The 18,783-nt window shown below is 42.0% G+C and overlaps 1 protein-coding gene across 3 annotated transcripts in view; it reads left to right on the top strand.

Annotated features, from left to right (window-relative positions):
- Positions 1–17,751, top strand: part of fhdc1 (FH2 domain containing 1) — a 27,383-nt gene extending 9,632 nt beyond the window's left edge. Inside the window, exons 2-13 of one of the 3 annotated variants that reach the window (XM_005929250.3) lie at positions 5,164–5,908; positions 6,416–6,477; positions 9,255–9,357; positions 9,510–9,595; positions 10,402–10,502; positions 12,022–12,092; positions 12,891–12,998; positions 14,132–14,202; positions 14,880–14,997; positions 15,182–15,346; positions 15,547–17,280; positions 17,311–17,751. In XM_005929250.3, coding sequence (XP_005929312.1) covers positions 5,417–5,908; positions 6,416–6,477; positions 9,255–9,357; positions 9,510–9,595; positions 10,402–10,502; positions 12,022–12,092; positions 12,891–12,998; positions 14,132–14,202; positions 14,880–14,997; positions 15,182–15,346; positions 15,547–17,280; positions 17,311–17,730 — 3,531 coding nt within the window. In that variant the 5' untranslated portion in view covers positions 5,164–5,416 and the 3' untranslated portion in view covers positions 17,731–17,751. Of the gene's footprint in view, positions 1–4,356; positions 4,434–5,163; positions 5,909–6,415; positions 6,478–9,254; positions 9,358–9,509; positions 9,596–10,401; positions 10,503–12,021; positions 12,093–12,890; positions 12,999–14,131; positions 14,203–14,879; positions 14,998–15,181; positions 15,347–15,546 lie in introns of all 3 variants that reach the window. The other 2 variants (XM_005929249.3, XM_005929248.3) reach the window with 2 other exon arrangements.
- The last annotated feature ends 1,032 nt before the right edge of the window (positions 17,752–18,783 follow it).

The following is an 18,783-nucleotide window of genomic DNA, read 5'->3' as shown; positions in this document are numbered from 1 at the left end:
AAGGGAGAAAAAATGCTTTGCATGGAGTTATGTAAGGCTGAAACACACAAATGGCAAATGCACAACAGACAAAAGAGCCCATTACTGCATGAATTTATGCAGTAATGGGCTTTCAGCTGAAACAGCTTAAACAAGCTGCACACCATGGTGTAGCTAATTATCATTAGATGTAATTCATTCTTCAGCACATGTCAAAGATGGGAGGCGCCTCAAATTTAAATTAATTTCTGTCAGTTTTTTGGTTTGGATAAAGAGGTTGCCTGTCCTGTGCACGCATCCTTAAGTCTCCATTAGCTGCCAAGCACAAAGGCCTAGAGACCAGTTAGTGACAACTTGCTGTAGTGAAACTGAAGAGTTTGACATGAACAGGAAACAAAGAATATTCGCCTTCAAAGTAAAAGTTTTGCCTTTTTTGAAATCTGTTGATTGCAGTAGTATGACCTGACTTTTATTTTGGAGGATGGTGTACCATCCTCAAAAGCATTCATTCGCCAGCCCCTGACTGGTTGGTGAATGGATGTTTTCCTCTAATGACCAGAGGTTGCCAGGGAGATCACCAACTCGTCTCTATACCTGTGTGACTGAAGGCTTACTGGTCTACTCCACAGTTTGTTGTTGGAGGAACAGAGGGAGTGAGGAGTAGCTTTTAAAGATGATATATAATATATAAATGCATTTCACACTTGACTTATGCTTCACTCTTTTGGTAAACTTTAGGGAGAGAACTGTATAACTTCATGATATCATCTGGTGTTTTGTTGTTTGTGAGCTCAGTCTTTGGGTCAAGCCTAGTTAAGTTTCTGTGTTTCTTTATTCCCTGATTTTTGCTTTCACCTCTCACTGAGTGTCCCCAAAGGCATAAAAGACACAACAACTTGTTTTTCTGTTCAACTCTCTTCTCAGTGTAAAAGTTTAGTAAGTCTAGAGGGGATTTTTTTTTCTCCTGAGTTCTCTTATCTCACGTTAAAGTTTGTTTTTGTTTTTTTTGTGTCTTCAGTTCATAAACTTGTTATCTGTTATTTCACCTCATAGAAGAAAACACAAGAAAATTCCAATTTGAAGAGTTTTTGCTCAAAAGACATGCAGACTAGTCAGGTTCGGACAACCGGTAGAGTTGGTACAGATGCTTCGGTGGTTCTCATTGGATCAGTAGCAGTGATATATTTTGGATCAGTAGCAGTGATATATATTTTGGGAGGCTAAGGATCTACAGCCTTCTGCTGTAGAAGACAGGCGAACTGCTCATAACAACGTGACTGTTGTCAGCTTGGTTTGTGTTAGAGGTAGATGGTCAGTTAATCATAGAGGGTGTGGTGTTTCCTGTCACCAATGAAGAGTGATTGGAGCGAGATTGCCCCCGGGTCGACAGCAGGTGGATGTTTTAGATGAAGCTCGTGGCAGCAGGTGGATGTGTTGAACCTGGCAACCGCCCATCTGATTTCATTCCCTCAGGCCTTCCCAGTGTCGTGTTACTGACTGATGTTTTTCCTCCTCTGTGAATCACGTTAGACAGATGACATTGGTTACTGCCCTATTGTTGGTGGTTTTTCCTCATGCAGTGTGAAATTTAATTAAATGAATGTGAAATGCCACAAACCAGTCACTGACACTGGGTCATTCGCTTTAGAGACACAGAACTAATGTACATTAAACCTGAAACAAAGCTGACAGGAACGTTTGGACTCAGTTTTAGAGGAATGGTTTGGCGCATGGAGTTATCACACACATGACTGGAACCAATGAAAAACTGCTAGTTTGGCTTTTAGATGAAAAAAGTCCACCTTTATTAAAACTTTTTAAACTTTAATTCATTTAAATAATTAAGCACAAAAAGCCCGTCCATATAGAAGGCTCATCATCTCTTGGCTTTATATTTTATATATTTAGAATCTATTAGACACACGGTTAGTGCCAGCAGAAGATTCATCTTTTCTAATAACTTAGACTTTTTTATGTGAAAAGCATCTCCCGAGCTTCTTTGTCAGCATCACTTTATGTCTCATTTGTCTAGTCCATAAAGACACCATAATGTGATACAGTGGTGTTGCAGGGATTAAGTAAACAAGCTGTAAAGTGTCAGTTGTGAAATAACAGATGTTTGTTGTCTTTATGGTGTTTTCAAGTTTTTATAGCTTACAGTTTATAGCTTGAGTAAACTGTTTCCTAGCTACACTGCTGCCAGGTGTACAGTAATACTCATAAGTGTCTTATAGCTTTCATTGTGACCTGTAGTCAGAGCTCACTGTTAACCTGAGCTCTGATCTTTAAATTTGTTGTGACTGACCTACACTCAGAAATCACTTTGCTACGTACACCTAGCAAGTATCAGGCTGGATCTCTTTATGCTTTTAGAAGTTGAATCATGGCATAGATTTAACAAGTTGCTGCAAACGTTCCACAGAGATTTTGGTTGACATGATAGCATCACGCAGTTGTTGCAGATTTCCACCACATCCCTACGGTGCTCTGATCAAGATGTGGTGATTATAGAGGCCGTTTGAGTACAGTGAACTCGTTTTCATGTTCAAGAATCAGTTTGAGTTAAACTGAGCTTTGTGATATGGTTTATTATTCAGCTGGAAGCAGCCGTTAGAAGAAGGGTACGCTGTGGTCATAAAGAGATGAACATGATGAGCAACAAGACTCAGGTAGGCTGTGGTGTTTTAAATGATGACCAGTTGGTATTTATGAGCCCAAGGTGGGCCAAAAAATATCCCCCATCACCTTCAGCCTGAACTGTTCATACAGTGTAGGTTGGATCAATGTTTTCATGTGTTTATGACCTTGGCATGAATGTTGGAGCAGAAATAAAGACTCTTCAAACCAGACCATTATGTGTAAATCCGTGGTTTAAACTCCAGCAGGTTGTCTTGACACTGGCTGAGTGATGAGCGTGTATTAAAGAAGGTTTTGGTGTTCCACGGTCTGGATTTTGAACACGTGATGGTTTACAATGAATCTTGATCATTCTGCAGTCCCGTTTCTAGCATCAAGCTAATGATGCCTAGCTGGAGCCCTGTTATTAACAGACATGCAAGCTATTGATCTTCTCATCTAATGTTTCACAAGAAAGAAATCAAGTGCTTCTTTAAAGCTGATATGACAGCGAACACTGTAAACAGATCCTAAAGCAGCACGTGTTAGCAGTAGCCATTTCTCCTCACCGCAGACTGTGGGGAGTTGGTGTGAGGTCAGATGTTCTCACCATCTGATGAATTAAAGATGACTGATGGTGTGGTCCAGTTCTGAGGACAGGGCACCTGAACGTGCAAGCCAATGTTGGCAACATGAAGCTATTAGTGACGCAGGCTTTATTAATTAGTTATAACCTCATCAGTATCATGTTGACAAGGCTGCGAACCAATGGCAGACTACCATTTAAGATGTTACGATTGTGTAAGAGGCAAAGCGTTAATTCTAGAAACCAGCAGAAGGAGACCACATGGACCGTTATCGATACCAGAAATTTGTTATCACAGCAGTTCATTTTCTCTGAAACCACATTATTTTCTTCAAAGTGCTGGAAACAATGTACCCTCCCCCTCATGGCCACCATACATCTTGTTCATCTGCTGTTTTCTGTCAGATCCTCTGTTCAACTACCCTTTTATAAAGAGGAGTATCAGATCACTGTAGCCACGTCAGCTCCAGCACTGAGTGATGTGTTCTCCTGAAACTTAACACAGTTTCCCTCCAACTGAGAGCTGCAGTGAGTGCTGCCATTCAGTTAATAAAAGCAAGAGGAGGAAACTCAAGCACTTCCCTTCCTTCTGGCCTAAGTAGTGGTTCTTAGTGTCCACAAATTATCATTTGATCACTCATTTCAGAGAGTGTTCAATGAGGATGATTTTCTAAAGTGTTCATGAGCGAGACGTATAAAGAATTTAATGTTTCACAAATATCTGTGCTATATTCAAAAGCACAGCGTGTGTGTGTGTGTGTGTGTGTGTGTGTGTGTGTGTCGGTGTGTGTGTGTGTGTGTGTGTGTGTGTGTGTGTGTGTGTGTGTGTGTGGTGTGTGTGTGGCAGTTCTTCTGTGTCAATGTGCTTTCTGGAGCAGTTGTGTTTTTAATAATTCATTTATTAATAAATAAATGTATTATGTATAACCGTTACAGCTCGAAAGGCTGCAAGGCAAGGAGGAACACAACACCAGTTTACTTTTAAATGAACATCATTTATTAACAAAATGGTGCAGCCAGTAAGAAGTCCAGTGTGAAGGGTAGATAGTGAGGGAGATGAGCCCATATACCTCACAGGAGTCTCTCACAGACATTGGCTGTGATGGTGACATTAACTCTGTAAAACAATGTAAATTCTAAAACTTCATAGGAGATGACTAATACTCTACTTCCAGAGATGCAGCGTCAACAAACTTAAAATGACCTTACTGCTGTGCACCAGCCAGTGCAGAATGTCCTACAGAAATTTAAGGTGAGATAAAGAAATATTGCATCCTCTCATTTAACATTATCAATCCACTGTCGCCATATAGCGAGGCTTTTATTAAACACAGGTTCTCCTGCAAATGTGACAGATTGTCATTTTAATGATGACAGAGTCTAATTTGTCTTTAAGACAAAGAAACTGGCAGAAAATGTAGGACTGATGGAAGGTTTACAAGCCAAGGTTTTTTTCTAAAAAAAATACTTAATGTGAAAACTGTTTTCCGAGATTAGCTTGCAGAGTTGTCTGACAAAATCCACTTTTAACCATTTGTTTCTCAGACTTAGACGAACTCTTACTGGATTTTTAAAATGAACTGTATTTTCATGTTGAATAAAATGAAACACAAATAACTATTTAAATACATGTTCAGGTGTGACTTCAACCGTCACTTTTGGGATACAGTGCATATCGGTATTGTCTTGGTGGCTGCATAGATGAGGGCCCTTTTTTTTTTAAAAAAAACAAAAAGAAATTGTGTAACAGAACCTAAGGGGTGTGTGTCATGTCTGTAATCATTATACACCCCACAGCTTGACTTCAAAGCCCTTCAAAAATGGAAAAGAACAGGATTTGCAGTTTCCTTCACTGGGTCCCCCTCATCTTTGTTCTGTCGTGCCCTTGTTTAATTTCCTCAAATTCCAGATAGTCGATGACGATGGTGTGCATGGGTACCACTGTATAATCCTGTCCTGTGTCATTTGTGTTGCTCTTGTAGCTCCATGGCCATCATTTCCCCCTGCCCACTACCTCTGGGAGGTGTCTTTCAAAGGCCCCACTTAGGGCGATGGATGACCAGCTGAGTGACGGAGATGAATCACAGGATGCAGCCTGTTCATAGTGACTAGATTAGGAGACACCAACCAGCGCTGCAGCGAGCTGATGTTCTCTGGAAATTCAGGAGATACAGATCACATATTTGTTTAGTTTGTGTCAGCACAGAGACTGTATGCTGACTGCTCAACCTTGCGATGCTTGTTATGAGTTGTACATCCACAACAAATGAGCCAGAGAGCTGTAGCAGCGAGGGGAGCAGCTGCACCACTTCCTCCATCACTACCTCAGACCCTTCTTCTATGTCTGGGCACGGTCAACCCACCTTGCTTTCTGACACCACCCAGAATGAAGTGCCGCCCCCTCCTCCCCTCCCGCCCCCACCTCCTGGGGCACCGCCGCCCCCTCCGCCCCTGGCAAACACATCATCCAACCACAATGGGAGGAAAAAGCGGCGGGTCCGCAGCTTCTACTGGAAGCCTATCCCAGAGGAGAAGGTGCGCGGGAAGCCGAACATCTGGACGCTGGCGGTGCGGCAGCAGCAGTACCAGATCGATGTTCGCTCTGTGGAGGAGCTGTTTGGGCAGCAGGAGGATGCGGGGACGGGCCTCCGTGGGTCAGCAGCATCAACTGCAACATCAACTCACGTATCCCGATCACGCTCCTTTAAGGAGACCAAGAAAGACGAGGTGAGTGACTGTCATGAAGGTTTAAGACGAGTGCTTAAAATACTGAACTTCTGACAATTAATGGTGAGTTTAGACTGCAGACATTAAGGTGGTGATTAAGGTTCCGGCATGAATTAACTAGATTTGATTTTTCAATTGAATGAGTTGTTAAATTATTGCAAGTATGAACTCCATCCACTCCCAGTGTCTCCAACCATGTCCAATACTGGTTAACTTAACATAGACAGTTGCAGCATGCTTTAAACACCATCTTTAGTTCAAACCACAAAAGTGCCCAGTTGCTATTTAAAAGTAGTAATTGGGCCTCAGGGGTCATTTTTTAAAAATGTATGTGCTGCACAGTCACGTGTTTTCTGTGCGAGTCGTACAAGCTTCTGAAGGAGGTTTGAACCTCACATAGAGACAACCAACAACACCCAGGAGTGGGTGTGTTTGTTTGGCTGTATTTTAACTAGAGTTTTATCGTAGTGTCTTGTGTTTTGTTTTTGTTTTTTTTTCTTTCCTCAGGTCAACATCCTTGACTCAAAGAGGGGGATGAACGTGGGCATTTTCCTCAAGCAGTTTAAGAAGTAAGTTTCCCAACTGTTACCATTGATTATATTGAGGTATATTGATTTGAAATCTGTGTTTTTATAAGTTCACCAAAAGGCTTCAGTTAAGAATGAGGAAAAAAGATTTGTGCTCACTTTTTCAGTTTTGTCTTATTTTACAATATTGTATTATTCAGTAAAAAAAAAAAAAAAAGCAAACACTAGATTTTTGGAAATATTTATGGGTGTTTTCTTGTTTGTTTGTTTTTGTGCCTCTTGAACACTAAAGAGACCCTACAATGACAATGGCCAGCAGTGGCCCCCAGATCATTTAAGTTTGAGACCCCTGAGCCACAGAATAAACCAGTGTATGAATGCAAAGTTAAAATCTGACTTTTAATCTGAAGTGCTTTGAATGGTCAGTAAGACATGAAAAGTACAAACCCATTTCTGAAATTTGTTGGGAAGTTATGTAAATAAGTGTAAAAACAAAACAAACCATTGCAATGACTGAACATGCAACATTTTAAGACATCGTGCTTCCATTTGCTCACACACACACACACACACTGAAACTTTGAGCATCACTTTAGTGGCAGTGGTGACGTAGTTTTCGTAAAACCTTTCTTGCTCTGTGTTACAGGCAGTGTTTAATTTTGTCAAGTACAGAGCTACTTAAGGTAGAGGATTAAATGACCATCATTAGAAGAGCAGTGAGGTTTACCATAACCAAAGAGTTTACTGTGACCAACCAACAAAAAATCCCACGAACGGTTGTTTGACTTTAACTAAATTAGAGATTGTTTTTTATTTTCCCTCGTGGCTTTTCCAAGCACGCCTCTCATCAGCTCTTCATGCTGTTGCTAAGGACAGTTCAGATCAGATGCTATCATTATCATGGACACGTTCTCATTTTCAATCAATCAGTTTAACTTTCATAACTAAGGAAAGGGTCCAAATCTGTGCCAGGTAGTCTAATAAGCCTTCTTAGGCATCCATTGTTCTAAATTATTTGGTTTGGGAAGTTTCAAAGTGAGTTTGACCAGACTCAGGATTGAGTTGCATAACTTGTCTAGAATAGAGAGCAAAAAGTGTGTTAGGTATCTGTTTGCCTGAAGGTCTATTTGCATGGCTCTCCACAGGATTTTAATGACATTTGACTGCGAGCCATTGCACTGAGTCAAGACAGAGTAGGAGCAGTGACCTCATTACAGTCAGCGTTTACTTTTGTTTTTGTTGCTTTTTATTTTAAGGAGTATGCATTAATCTTCTGCTGCAATGCATTTGAGCCAATTATGTCATAAGCTGCACTTTACGCAGCACTTTACTATAAAACAGCTGAAAACTCGAAACCTCAAACATAAAGTGAATTACTTTTACAGCTTGTTGTAGCATTTAATGATTTCCACCCCAGTCAGCTAAGAGCTTCTTTTTTTCTTCTTCTTCTTTCTTTTTTTAATACACCTGTTACATTAGAAATATTTGGATCCTGTCACTGATATCAGTAGACGGTAGCCTGAGGCATAAACAAGAGTATAAGCAAATTTGATTTCTTGCTGTGCTGGAGAATGTGACAGCCCCAAAAACATAGATGTATATTAGTATATTGCATATATTAGAATGATTTCTTATGTTTGTAATATGTTGTAGTATTTAAAACAGTTCAGTCTTTTACTGTCCTTGTTATCATGGAGCAACTGTAACCACATAATTTCCTTAGGGATTAATAAAGTATTCTGACTGTGATTGATTAGAAATAGTCTTTTTGTTGAAAATACCACCAAGTGGTTCCCCCCTTGTTTAAAAAAAATAAAGGGGGGGTGTTCCAACTTCAGTATATTCACACTCAGTCATCAGCCTACCTGCACAGGTCTACACCACAGAACTGGAAATGAAATTCCCATCGTTGATCGGGAGGGAAAATGTGTACCCTTCCTGGTGTTGGAACAATGAACCAGCTGTTTATCTTCTCATGGCTATTAAAGGGTTTGTGGGAATTTCCACAAACAGTCTAATATTATCTTTGTGAAAAACAAATAGATAAATAAATGTCTCGTTTTTTTTTTATTGCACTGAAAAGTTCTTTATAGGCTTCAACGAGGCTTTGAACTTTTGCCGGGTTCGTTACTTAAAAAAAAAAAAATCCTATCTTTGTCTCCCCGCCTGATTCGGGGTCTCCACAGCATCTCACCCCACCCCTAACATCCTCCCCTATCACACCAGCATCCATCAGTCTCCTCTGTGTTCTTCGTCTGTTCCTCCTACCTGGCAGCTCCATCTTCAACACCCTTTGTCCAGTATATCCCCTTTCCATCGTCTGCACATGTCCAAACCATGTCGGCCTCGTCGCTCAAACTTGTCGTCAAACCGCTCAACCTGAATAATCACATGGAGCAAATAATTCCTTTTTCCACGTTCTCATCCTAACATTGCAAGAAATTCAGAAAATAAAACCTGGTAATTTAACCTAATAAAATAAATTACCATATCACGAGTTAAATAAACATGTATTGCATACCTTTTGAAGGCTGGCGTTTGTTAAAGTGTTTGAATCACATCTAAGTGTCAGCTTACTTAATATTGTCTTTTTAGTCATTTTAAATCCTCAAACATGAAAGTAGACCAGTTGTGCCCTAAAGGGTTTGTGAAAACAATTTCTCTTTTATTCATATTGCTAATAAGAAAGCCAGGCAGAGACGCCTAATGCTCTCTGCAAAAGCTGTGTTTTGTGCCTTTGTAAACAGAGGAGGGCAGGCATTAAAGGAAGCACCTGTGCAATTTATCTCTGAACTTTACAGAAACAAACTGTCTTTCAGGTCCAACCGCTCCATTGTCGAAGACATACGAAAAGGAGAAGGAAAGATTTATGGAGCGGAGCTGCTCAAAGACCTGCTGAAGCTCCTGCCCGACGCAGAGGAGGTCCGTGTTTGTGTACTTGCCTGTGATTTTTTTAGCCAAGCATGAATAGCATTAAGCTTTTGAATCACAGAGCACAGCTAATGATAAAAGGCAGTTTACGTGGATTGAAAGCGCCCTGCTGAGCTTCCTGTTCCTCTTTATTTTCTCTGCAGATTAAGAAGCTGCAGGCATTCAAAGGAGATCCAGACAAGCTGACACTGGTCGATTCCTTTATGTACCTCTTGATCCAGGTGCCACGGTGAGTTGGTTTCAGTGGGCATGTATATAATCCAGTTTCCATTAAAAAGGAATGTCAAGTCAGCAGTTTGACAGTCAGTGGAAGATAAAGACTCAAAACTGAGTGCAGAGTTTCATGATTTTGTGCCGACTCTCCAAAGAGTTTACGGCTGCTCTCTGACTTGTATTTAATCTATCAAGTGTTCATTTTCAATAATATTAATACGACTGGGGAATGTGCACATTTGTCAGCTTTGTAAAAAAGGATATAATGCTTGATTTCATTTTATCTCCTTCCTTTGGATGATAAAACGGCCCATCCACACGTATAAAGGGTCCTATTACATAATATTTTCAGTTCATTCAACTGAAAGCATGTTTCCATCTTTTCTGAACGGGGACTGAGTAACTTCCTTTGAATTTCCTTTTTGTCCAGCAGCACTGTGTGATAGCGCATTAAAATGGTATTAGTGTCATTCAGAGGATGCAGTCTCTGCAGGGATTATTATGGAGAACTAATGCAGACTGATTGGGCTGAAATGGAGCATTTGTCCAGTGAAATTAGTCAGAAGTCGTTTTTGGTTCGTGCTATAATTGAAATGATGATTAGAAAATATTATGAGGATGTTAAGGTGCTAAAAGTCGTCAAGTTTTACTGCCACTCAGCAGCAAGATGGAGTGTTAAGGTACTCTCCAGGGGGAAGCAGGATGGATTTCTCTCAGCCTGCTGCATTATAATAACAATTTGTCTTTTCTTAAGGATCTCAGTGTTGAGCAAGAGAGTCGAATCTTTTCTCAGATTTAAACTCTGAACTCCGTCTCTGACAGGTTCGAGGTTCGGATTGAGGCCATGGTCCTCCAGGAAGAGTTCCTCCCTTGTTGTGCTGCAATGGGCCATGAGATTGATGTCGTCCGTGTTGCGACTAAAAGTAATAATAACACACTGGCTCTAACACATTTGCACACACACAGAAAGCAGGACGATCTCATTTTGACGTGAGGACACTCATGACCAAAAAAAATGCAGTTTCATTGAAATGTAACTTAAAAGAGTCGAGCAGCTCTATATATATTAGTTACTCACAGTGTTGGTTTATTAAAAAATGAATAAATAAAAAATAACTTTATATAGTCACCACAGTGTGACCTGTTATGCCATGGACTACCATTTGAAAGACCTGAGTTTGGCTAGTTTAGTCATTTCGCTTGTTTTTTATTTATTTTTGTAAGCCAGCTGTACTCTGTTAAATGTATTGCTAGCTTGGGTAGCATCGTGCTATAATCTATCATTTACTGTAATGTTAAAAGGCATGCTAACCTTCACTAGCACCATCCTTCCATACAGTTAGAGAGGTGAGTTCCAACCTCACATGTGAACACGATGAAGAAAGGCCGCTGTGCTTTCTCAGACCTTTCAGTCAAAGTTAAACAAGCTGTGGCTGCGTTTATACACGCAATGTTTTATTGTGAATAACATATGAGGTTTTTTGTAATTTGCAATTCATCAGTGTCCCAACTTTTCTGGAGGAATTTTGTTCATGTTTAAACAAAACAAAAAAAACACCCTCTTTACAGATGTCATAAAGAGGGAGAAGTTCTTGTACCATGAACATGTTTATTTCAGCTTTGAACGTGGATATTTTAACATACCGTAGGACTCTTTGGGGATGTTTCCAGCCTCAAGTGGCCACTTGAGGAACTGCAGTTTTGACACTTAAAATTTCAGTGGTGGAGGTTGCTGCAAGTCTCGCACTGACCACATTATGTAGTATTTATCATGTTTTTTTTACTTATTAGCACTGAGACAAAGCTCAGCTGATGGAAACAGTATTTGTTTTGTATGGGTTATATAACAACGTGCTGGATCTTGTGACCTGATGGTAGCACTTAATAAGGGATCACTGTGATCCAAAAGGTTATTACAGTTTATCTCATGAATGTGCACACTAATATTATATCTTTTCTTTTTCTTTTTCTTCTGGAGCTAAAGCTGCCATGTACTGTTGAATTTGTTATTTACTGTAAAATCACCATATTGATAAACTGATCTGGAAACCTTTTTAATTATTCTATTTTCAGCCATTGGTTGAACCAGGTTGCCATTTTAGCTGAGTCACACTGTCTTGCGTCTTTGTGCTGTATTGGATTTTTCTTAAGACCCTCCTCTACAGTACTGTGACCTTTTCACTGCATTGCAGGGCAATCACTTAAACACTGTGTGGAATAATTACCTGGAACTTTTATGACAAAATTTAATTAAAACTTTTCAATGTGCTAACATTTACCCTTTTACTTTAAAGTGGTAATTTTAGGTTTATGACTAAATCACACAAGGACACATTACTGCTGATAGATTTCCTGTATGGTAGTGATAAATGAAAACAAGATGGTTTGTCATACATCTTCTCTGGAGTCTCTAATTGAGTTTATATTGATATCTCCTTAAAGAGCTGATGAGCTGTGAGGAGCTTCATGCTATCCTGCATCTGGTGCTGCAGGCAGGAAACATTATGAACGCGGTAAGAGCTTCTCAGGTTACGTTCGTATACGCGAACACATCTCTGCTGCCTCTGAACACGCAAGATGTTTCGATTCAGTCCTGATTTTTTTTTTTTTTATGTATTTTTCCAGATAAATAAATAATAAAACCTTTTGTCAGTATTTGTTGGAAACCAAAACAAAATCACTGCTCAGAGAAGAAAGCTGTACTGTGGTCCCTCGCTATAACGCGGTTCACCTTTCGCAGTCTCGCTGTTTCACAGAATTTTTTTTTGGTGCAATTTTGCATGCTTTTTTTTTTTTTTCTCACAGCGCATTGTGTTCTGCATCCTGATTGGCTGTAGACCATTGTCAGGCAATCTCGTGCCATGCCTCCTGTACAGTACAGAATGCGTTCAGCTTGTCAAATTTACATAAATCTTCGATCGCTAGCAGTGTGACTCTGAAGTGCTGCACTGTATGTTTGTACGTTTTCTCCCCAACAAATAATTCATTCTATACTGGACCAGTTTTTCTACGAAGGTTTGAACTTGTTTAAACAAGAGAGAAAAGTGTTAATGTTCATGCTTGTCTGAGAAAAGTGTCTAAAGTGTGTAGTGAGGGGTTTTACAGCCTTAAAATATCTATAATAATTAAAAAAAATAAAGTTGGCTACTTCGCAGATTTCACCTATCGCGGGTTATTTTTGGAACGTCACACCTGCGTTAAACGAGGGACCACTGTATCACTCGGGCAGAGTCTTATTGTTTCACGTTATTTCCAGCTGGGATTCTATGATATTGTTCATTTCTCTGTGTAAAATATCCTTCTGTTCTCAGGGTGGCTATGCAGGGAACGCTGTGGGATTCAAGCTGTCATCCCTCCTTTCACTGGCTGACACCAAAGCCAACAAGCCGGGGATGAACCTGCTGCATTTTGTGGCCATGGTCAGTGACGCTGTAGTAGAGTACACACAAAACACCTGTAGACACTGCAGATGTTTGTAATGTGGATTCAGTCCTGGTTTCAGAACCACTTGAGCATGAAATTACATTACCGCTTACACTCACTGGCCACTTTAGTAGGTACAGCTGTTCGACCGTTCACACAGGTCAGCAAATGACGTGGCAGCAATTCATTGCATTTAGGCATATAGACACGGTCACGTGTCGAGTGCGGGTTCACAGAGAAGGGTGTGCAAAAAGAGGAGATGACCAGCAGCAGGGTGAAAATGCCTTGTGGATGCTAGAGGCCAGAGAAGAACGGCCAGGCTGCTTTAAGATGATAGAAAGGCAGATAACCAAGATGTGCAGGAGAGCATCTCTGAACACACAGCAAATTGAACATTGGAGCTGATGGGCTACACCAGCAGAAGAGCATCACTGGGCACCACTCCTGTCAGCTAAAACGACATGAAGGCATGTATCTGTCCTGTGCTTCTGGCTGTTGGTGTAATGTTGTGAGGGATATTTTCCTGGCACACTTCGGGCTCCATAATGCTAACTGAGCAACAGTTAAACACCACAGCTTACCTGAGTATTGATGCTGACCTTATCCTACTTTTATGAGCACAGTGTACCATCTTCTGCTTCCAGCATGTCACAAAGCTCAAATCATCTCCAACTGGTGGCCGATTACCAGGTTTCAGGTGTTGAATTAATTGTTTGTTTGTACTGTGTCAAACCTCTACTCTGTGCATTTATCTTAAAAATGATGAATGGTTATATTAACAGGTTTATGGTTGTATTAACAAGACAATAGCAGAACTGAAAAAAGCTGGATTAACCTCACAATAAGCAAAGATGCATTTACTGTACAAACACTGTAGGAAAGTCTGTCATAAAGAAATTCAAATCAGTGTTTTACAGCAGTGATGAGAAAACTGTGTTTGACCACTGAAGCTGCAGGAGAGCAGGTGGACAGCAGATGGTGACAGGAAACGGCACAGAGCCAAGAACGGCTCGCCAAGCAGTTACATCACCATACAGATATTGGTCCTTCATCACAACAACTACGCCACTTTATCTTGTACAAAATCAGACATTTAGATGTTAACTGTGCGATGTCTCTCTCCACGCAGGAGGCGAAGAAAAAGGACGAGAAGTTGCTCAAGTTTCCTGAGAAGCTTCAAGATGTCCAGAGTGCAGCCAGGTAATCGAAGGGAATCAAATCCTTGCCAGTGAGAAATGTAGGAGTCCATTATCAGTTTTGCAGTCATGCAGAGGTGATAATGGACTCTTATAAAAGCTGTTTATTCTCCAAGTGCATGCAGTCTGAAGCAGGGTGAGTTAAGGACTGTGAGAGTATAAGTGTCAGTTTGTAACAGTCAGTTACACAGCAGACATCAGTTTTCTGTAAAGCCTCTGTAAAATGAAATGATTTCCAAATTAACCACCATCACATTCATTAAACAGCCAAATTTTCTGATGGGAAACATAATGAGGCGCTTGCCGTAGTATTTTATTGATACGGCCAAGCACAGCCTCATTAACCAGGCTGACGTCTAATTTAGGTGTAGAACAGGAGTTATATTCACAGCACAGTCTCAGGCTCTGTCAGCTTCACAAGGTCATCTCTGTGTGCTGTCAGTGCAGATACTGCACCGCAGAGAATTACTCCTCCCTCCTGCCCTCAGGATAGAGACCCTGAAAGCATTTCTCCCTGCGGTCTACATTTTCAACAGTTTGGAAGTGCATTCATCAAATTAATGTCACTTTTTTTTTTAAAGCAATATAAGGAAGACTGCTTACACTCAGAACTGTCCGTCAGTTTTTATGTAATAACAAGTACAAGTGTGTTTTAAATATCTTTCTCCTGTGTTCATGTAGAATTTCAGTGGAAAACATTGAGGAGGAGTTTTCCTCCTTGTATGTCCGAATCAAATCCCTGGAAGAGAAAGTTCAAGGAGACCAGGAGCTGCTGCAGCAGCTGGAGCCCTTCCTGCAGGTGAAGCAGCAGCAGTTAGTTATGTAATACATTGTGTACACAGACACATGTACAGAAAGTTGGATCCAGCCCGCTCTACATTTGTGAAGCTGCTGACTTAAGTGCTATAGATAATGACTTGTGTAAAAGTGGATGATGCGTTATGAATAAAAAGTGTGCATGTGTGCTCGGTCTCTTGTCTTAGAGTGCAGCACTGACACTTCAGGACTTAAAGAGACGCAGGCTGGATCTGCGTAAAGAGGGAAGTACTCTCATCGATTTCTTTTGTGAAGACAAGGACACGTTCAAGCTGGACGAGGGCTTCCGGATCTTTCAGGACTTCTGCATCAAATTCAAGAAAGCTGTTAAGGTCTGCTTGAGTGAAGCAATAATTCTGGGTTATTATAATCTCCTATGATGTTGTCATTTCTTGCTTGTCTTCTACATGCGTGGTAATTGTTCATGGTGACCCACTGTTAAAAAAACTCAAAAATAAGTGAGTTGGATGTCACCATCATTCATGTTCCTGATTCTCAGAATTCTCCTTCCTTACATTTCTGTTTCCATCAGGACAACACGGACCGGGAGTTGAAGGAAGCAGCCAGACAGCGTCGTCTCAAAGAACTGGAGGAAAAGCGTTTTGCGTGGTCGAGCGGGGATCAGACCGGCGGATTTGGTCGCAGCAGCAGCGAGAACGATGTGGAAATGCTCACCAAGGAGGGCCTCCTGGAGTTTTTCCAGAGGTCTCAGAGTCCACACTGCCCGCTGGAACGTTCTGCCAGCGCACGCCGACACCGGCACACCATGACCTCCATAGCAGATCGTGAACTCCAGGGATATTTGGAGCTGTTCGGAAGCACAGGGAACACCTCTGACTTTTCAAAATTTAACAGCCTACCTCGGTTAGGCCGTCCTATCCAGCGGAGGATGGCCCCCTGGATGTTAGGCCAGGACAATAACCGGGAACTGGGCCGTGAAAGAAAAGCAACGTCTCCGCATTCAGAAACTGAGCCGATCGTCTCACACGCCAAGTTTTCTTCCTCTGAGCTAAACGATAACGGGGACAACAACAACAACAACAATTACTCATCTGTGTCAGAGAGCAGCGCTCTGCCTCGGCCCTTTTGTGTCTTTCAGAAGCCTGCCCATATTCCCAACCCAGCAATTACTGGCCACATGAGTGTTAGTGTGGAGAAGCATACTTTAGTCCGAGGTCCTCAGGCTTTTGACCTAATCAGTCCAAACAATAACAGCAATCACATGCACTTTGTCAACCGGGGGGACGTTGTGGTGACGGATCTGGAAATAGGGAGACAGTCACCACCCAAGAATCTGGACAACCTTTCACATGATACATTTTTGGAAAGGGGGGGAAATCTAAAGGTAGTATGGGAAGATACAATAGTTCCTCCAACTCAGGCTGGGGTCTCTCCTGAGAGAGAGAAAGACGAAGAGGACTACAGCACAGTTTCATCCACAACCTGTGATACCCCTCTTCCACTAGATACCTCTGTATCCAACAAGAAGCCAATGTTTTATATAATGGACTGCACAGAAACGGACATCTCTGTCACCTTGGATTGCTCTGAGGTGGAATCCTCGTCTACAAAAGAAGGACTTCATTTCCAAACAGCTGACTGCATCAAAGATCAGGAGAGTCTGCAAGACCCGCAATCCACATCTCCCAACGCCCAGTCTGCTTCAACTAATGAGCTCTCAGCCCCCAAATCTGTGGATGCAGCATCTATGGCTCCATCTACTACCACAGAAGAGTGGGACACGGAGAGCTGCGACACCGCTGAAGGAAAACAGACTGCGGGGAAAGATGCACAACGAAGCAGCCGAAAGCCAGCGCCTACAAAGAGCAAAGGCAGCAAAGCAACCAAAACCAGTGCAGGCCATGGTGTGCGAACGCTGGCCAACAACGATAACCAGGGTATGCGGAAAGTCATCCCTATTACCAAGCTGACCAGGACAGGTAGCAGCAGGCGAGCAGAGAAACCTGCAGTTCACGATAGCGGGGAGACACGGCGGCCTCCCCGTGACCAGAGCACTCCGGCAAGAGGAAGGAGCGAGAAAACAACGAGACCTCCTCGGCACTCCAGTTTGCCTCCTGATGAGTCAAAAGCCCAGAAGGGAGGTGCTCTCACAGGCAGCGTTTCTAGATGGGCACGTGATTCAATGCCTAGGAAAGCTTCAATCCACAAGCCAAGCGCCAAACCCGTGAGGAACATTCCCAAGCCGGCGCCTGAGGAGAAGATGTGCCGCTCTACTATGAGAGCCCTCGCTCAAGCTCAAGCTCAAGCTCAGGCTCAAGCTCAAGCTCAAGCTCAGGCTCAAGCTCAAGCTCAGACATCTCCTGAGAACAGCAGTTCACACACACACAGTGCAAAAAACACTTCTGGAGTCCCCAGCTTCGCCCGCAATACTGTGGCCTCATCTTCCAGGACCAGGAAAGAGCTGGGCCCTCCGTCGGTCCCTTCCACCCCGTCTCGCAGCCCCTCCCTCCTGGGTCGACAAAAGCCGACCCGGGCATCACACGCAGGTCACACCAGTGACGAGCGGCCACAGGCAACAAGCCTGCGGCGGGTGCAAAGCGTGAAGGCAACAAGCTGCAGCACCTACCGTAGCGAGACCCCGCCTCCCCCTGTAGCACGTGAGAACGTTCGTAAATCTAGCAGCTTCTCTGAAAAGTCTGTGCAGCCCAGAGACTTGATGACATCCAGCAGAAGCAGGAAGCCGAGCTGGAAGTAAAAAAACAAAAAAAAAAAAAAACCTGACTGCAGGATAACAGGAAGCAGGAAGAGAGGACTTTTTTTTTTTTGTTTGTTTGCTTGTTTTTTTTTTTACCTGCTTCGGCGTGAACTCACGTTCGCTCTGCTCGTCTAGAGTTATCCACTCATATCATGCATATCAAACAGAAGCATGTTAAGCTTTCTCACTGTGTAAGAATCCCTCTGTAGCTGGCTCTGTATCAGGTTTACGAATCACAAAGAGCAAGATGCAATGAAGTGCACACGTTCCTCATTTCCTCTTCTTGTTTTTTGTTTTTGTTTCTAAGGGTTGGAAGAAATCTAAACTGACAAGTGGCGAATTGGTGCTTTTACACTGCAGCCTCTTTGCCTGCTTAGCTGTCTGCGTTCAGTATGTTTTGGTGTCTGTGACGCTGTTGACGTCAGACACGACTACATAAAGCTGCTAATTAGCTCTGACAGACTTGAGACCGACTTTCAGCGTCTGTTTCATTCAGGGTTACGAGATTTGTTGTACCTCACCTCGCTGCTGTCACGGTGTCTTTTTCACTTTGCTGCTTCTTCCCATAGACTAACAGCGCTCCGTTTGCTTTGTGATTCTTTTTGCTTGATACCTCAGAACGATCGCAGTGGCCTTGCACCAGCAGAAAAAGTAGACTTGTTCATTTGGTTCTGCATGATGATGACGATGTAAACAAAATCAGATCAGTTTTACAAAAAAATAACTGCAATGTCACTTTTTAAGAAATTCCTGGTATACTGTATTAATGTTACAACAATATATAAAAGTCACACATATTATGCCAGTGTGTATACCAACCGTGGTACTTCTCGTACTGTATCAGTAGTTTGTAAATGTGTTAGGACTCCTCCATAATATTTTGGAGTAGACATGCACGTGGGAAATGTTTCCTGTTTCAGCTAATACATGAAAAAAACGCTAACGCTGTGAAAGAAAACCACCGAGCGCAACAGAAACACAAAGACACTGATGCCATCATCAGTCATGTTTTTAGAGTCTGACCTAATTTTTCTACTGTGAACATTGTCGTCT

The sequence above is a fragment of the Haplochromis burtoni genome, unplaced genomic scaffold (assembly GCF_018398535.1).
Source record: "Haplochromis burtoni strain Fernald_Lab_line unplaced genomic scaffold, NCSU_Asbu1 Contig_122, whole genome shotgun sequence".
NCBI lineage: Eukaryota > Metazoa > Chordata > Actinopteri > Cichliformes > Cichlidae > Haplochromis > Haplochromis burtoni.
This window is presented reverse-complemented; position numbering and strand designations above follow the sequence as displayed.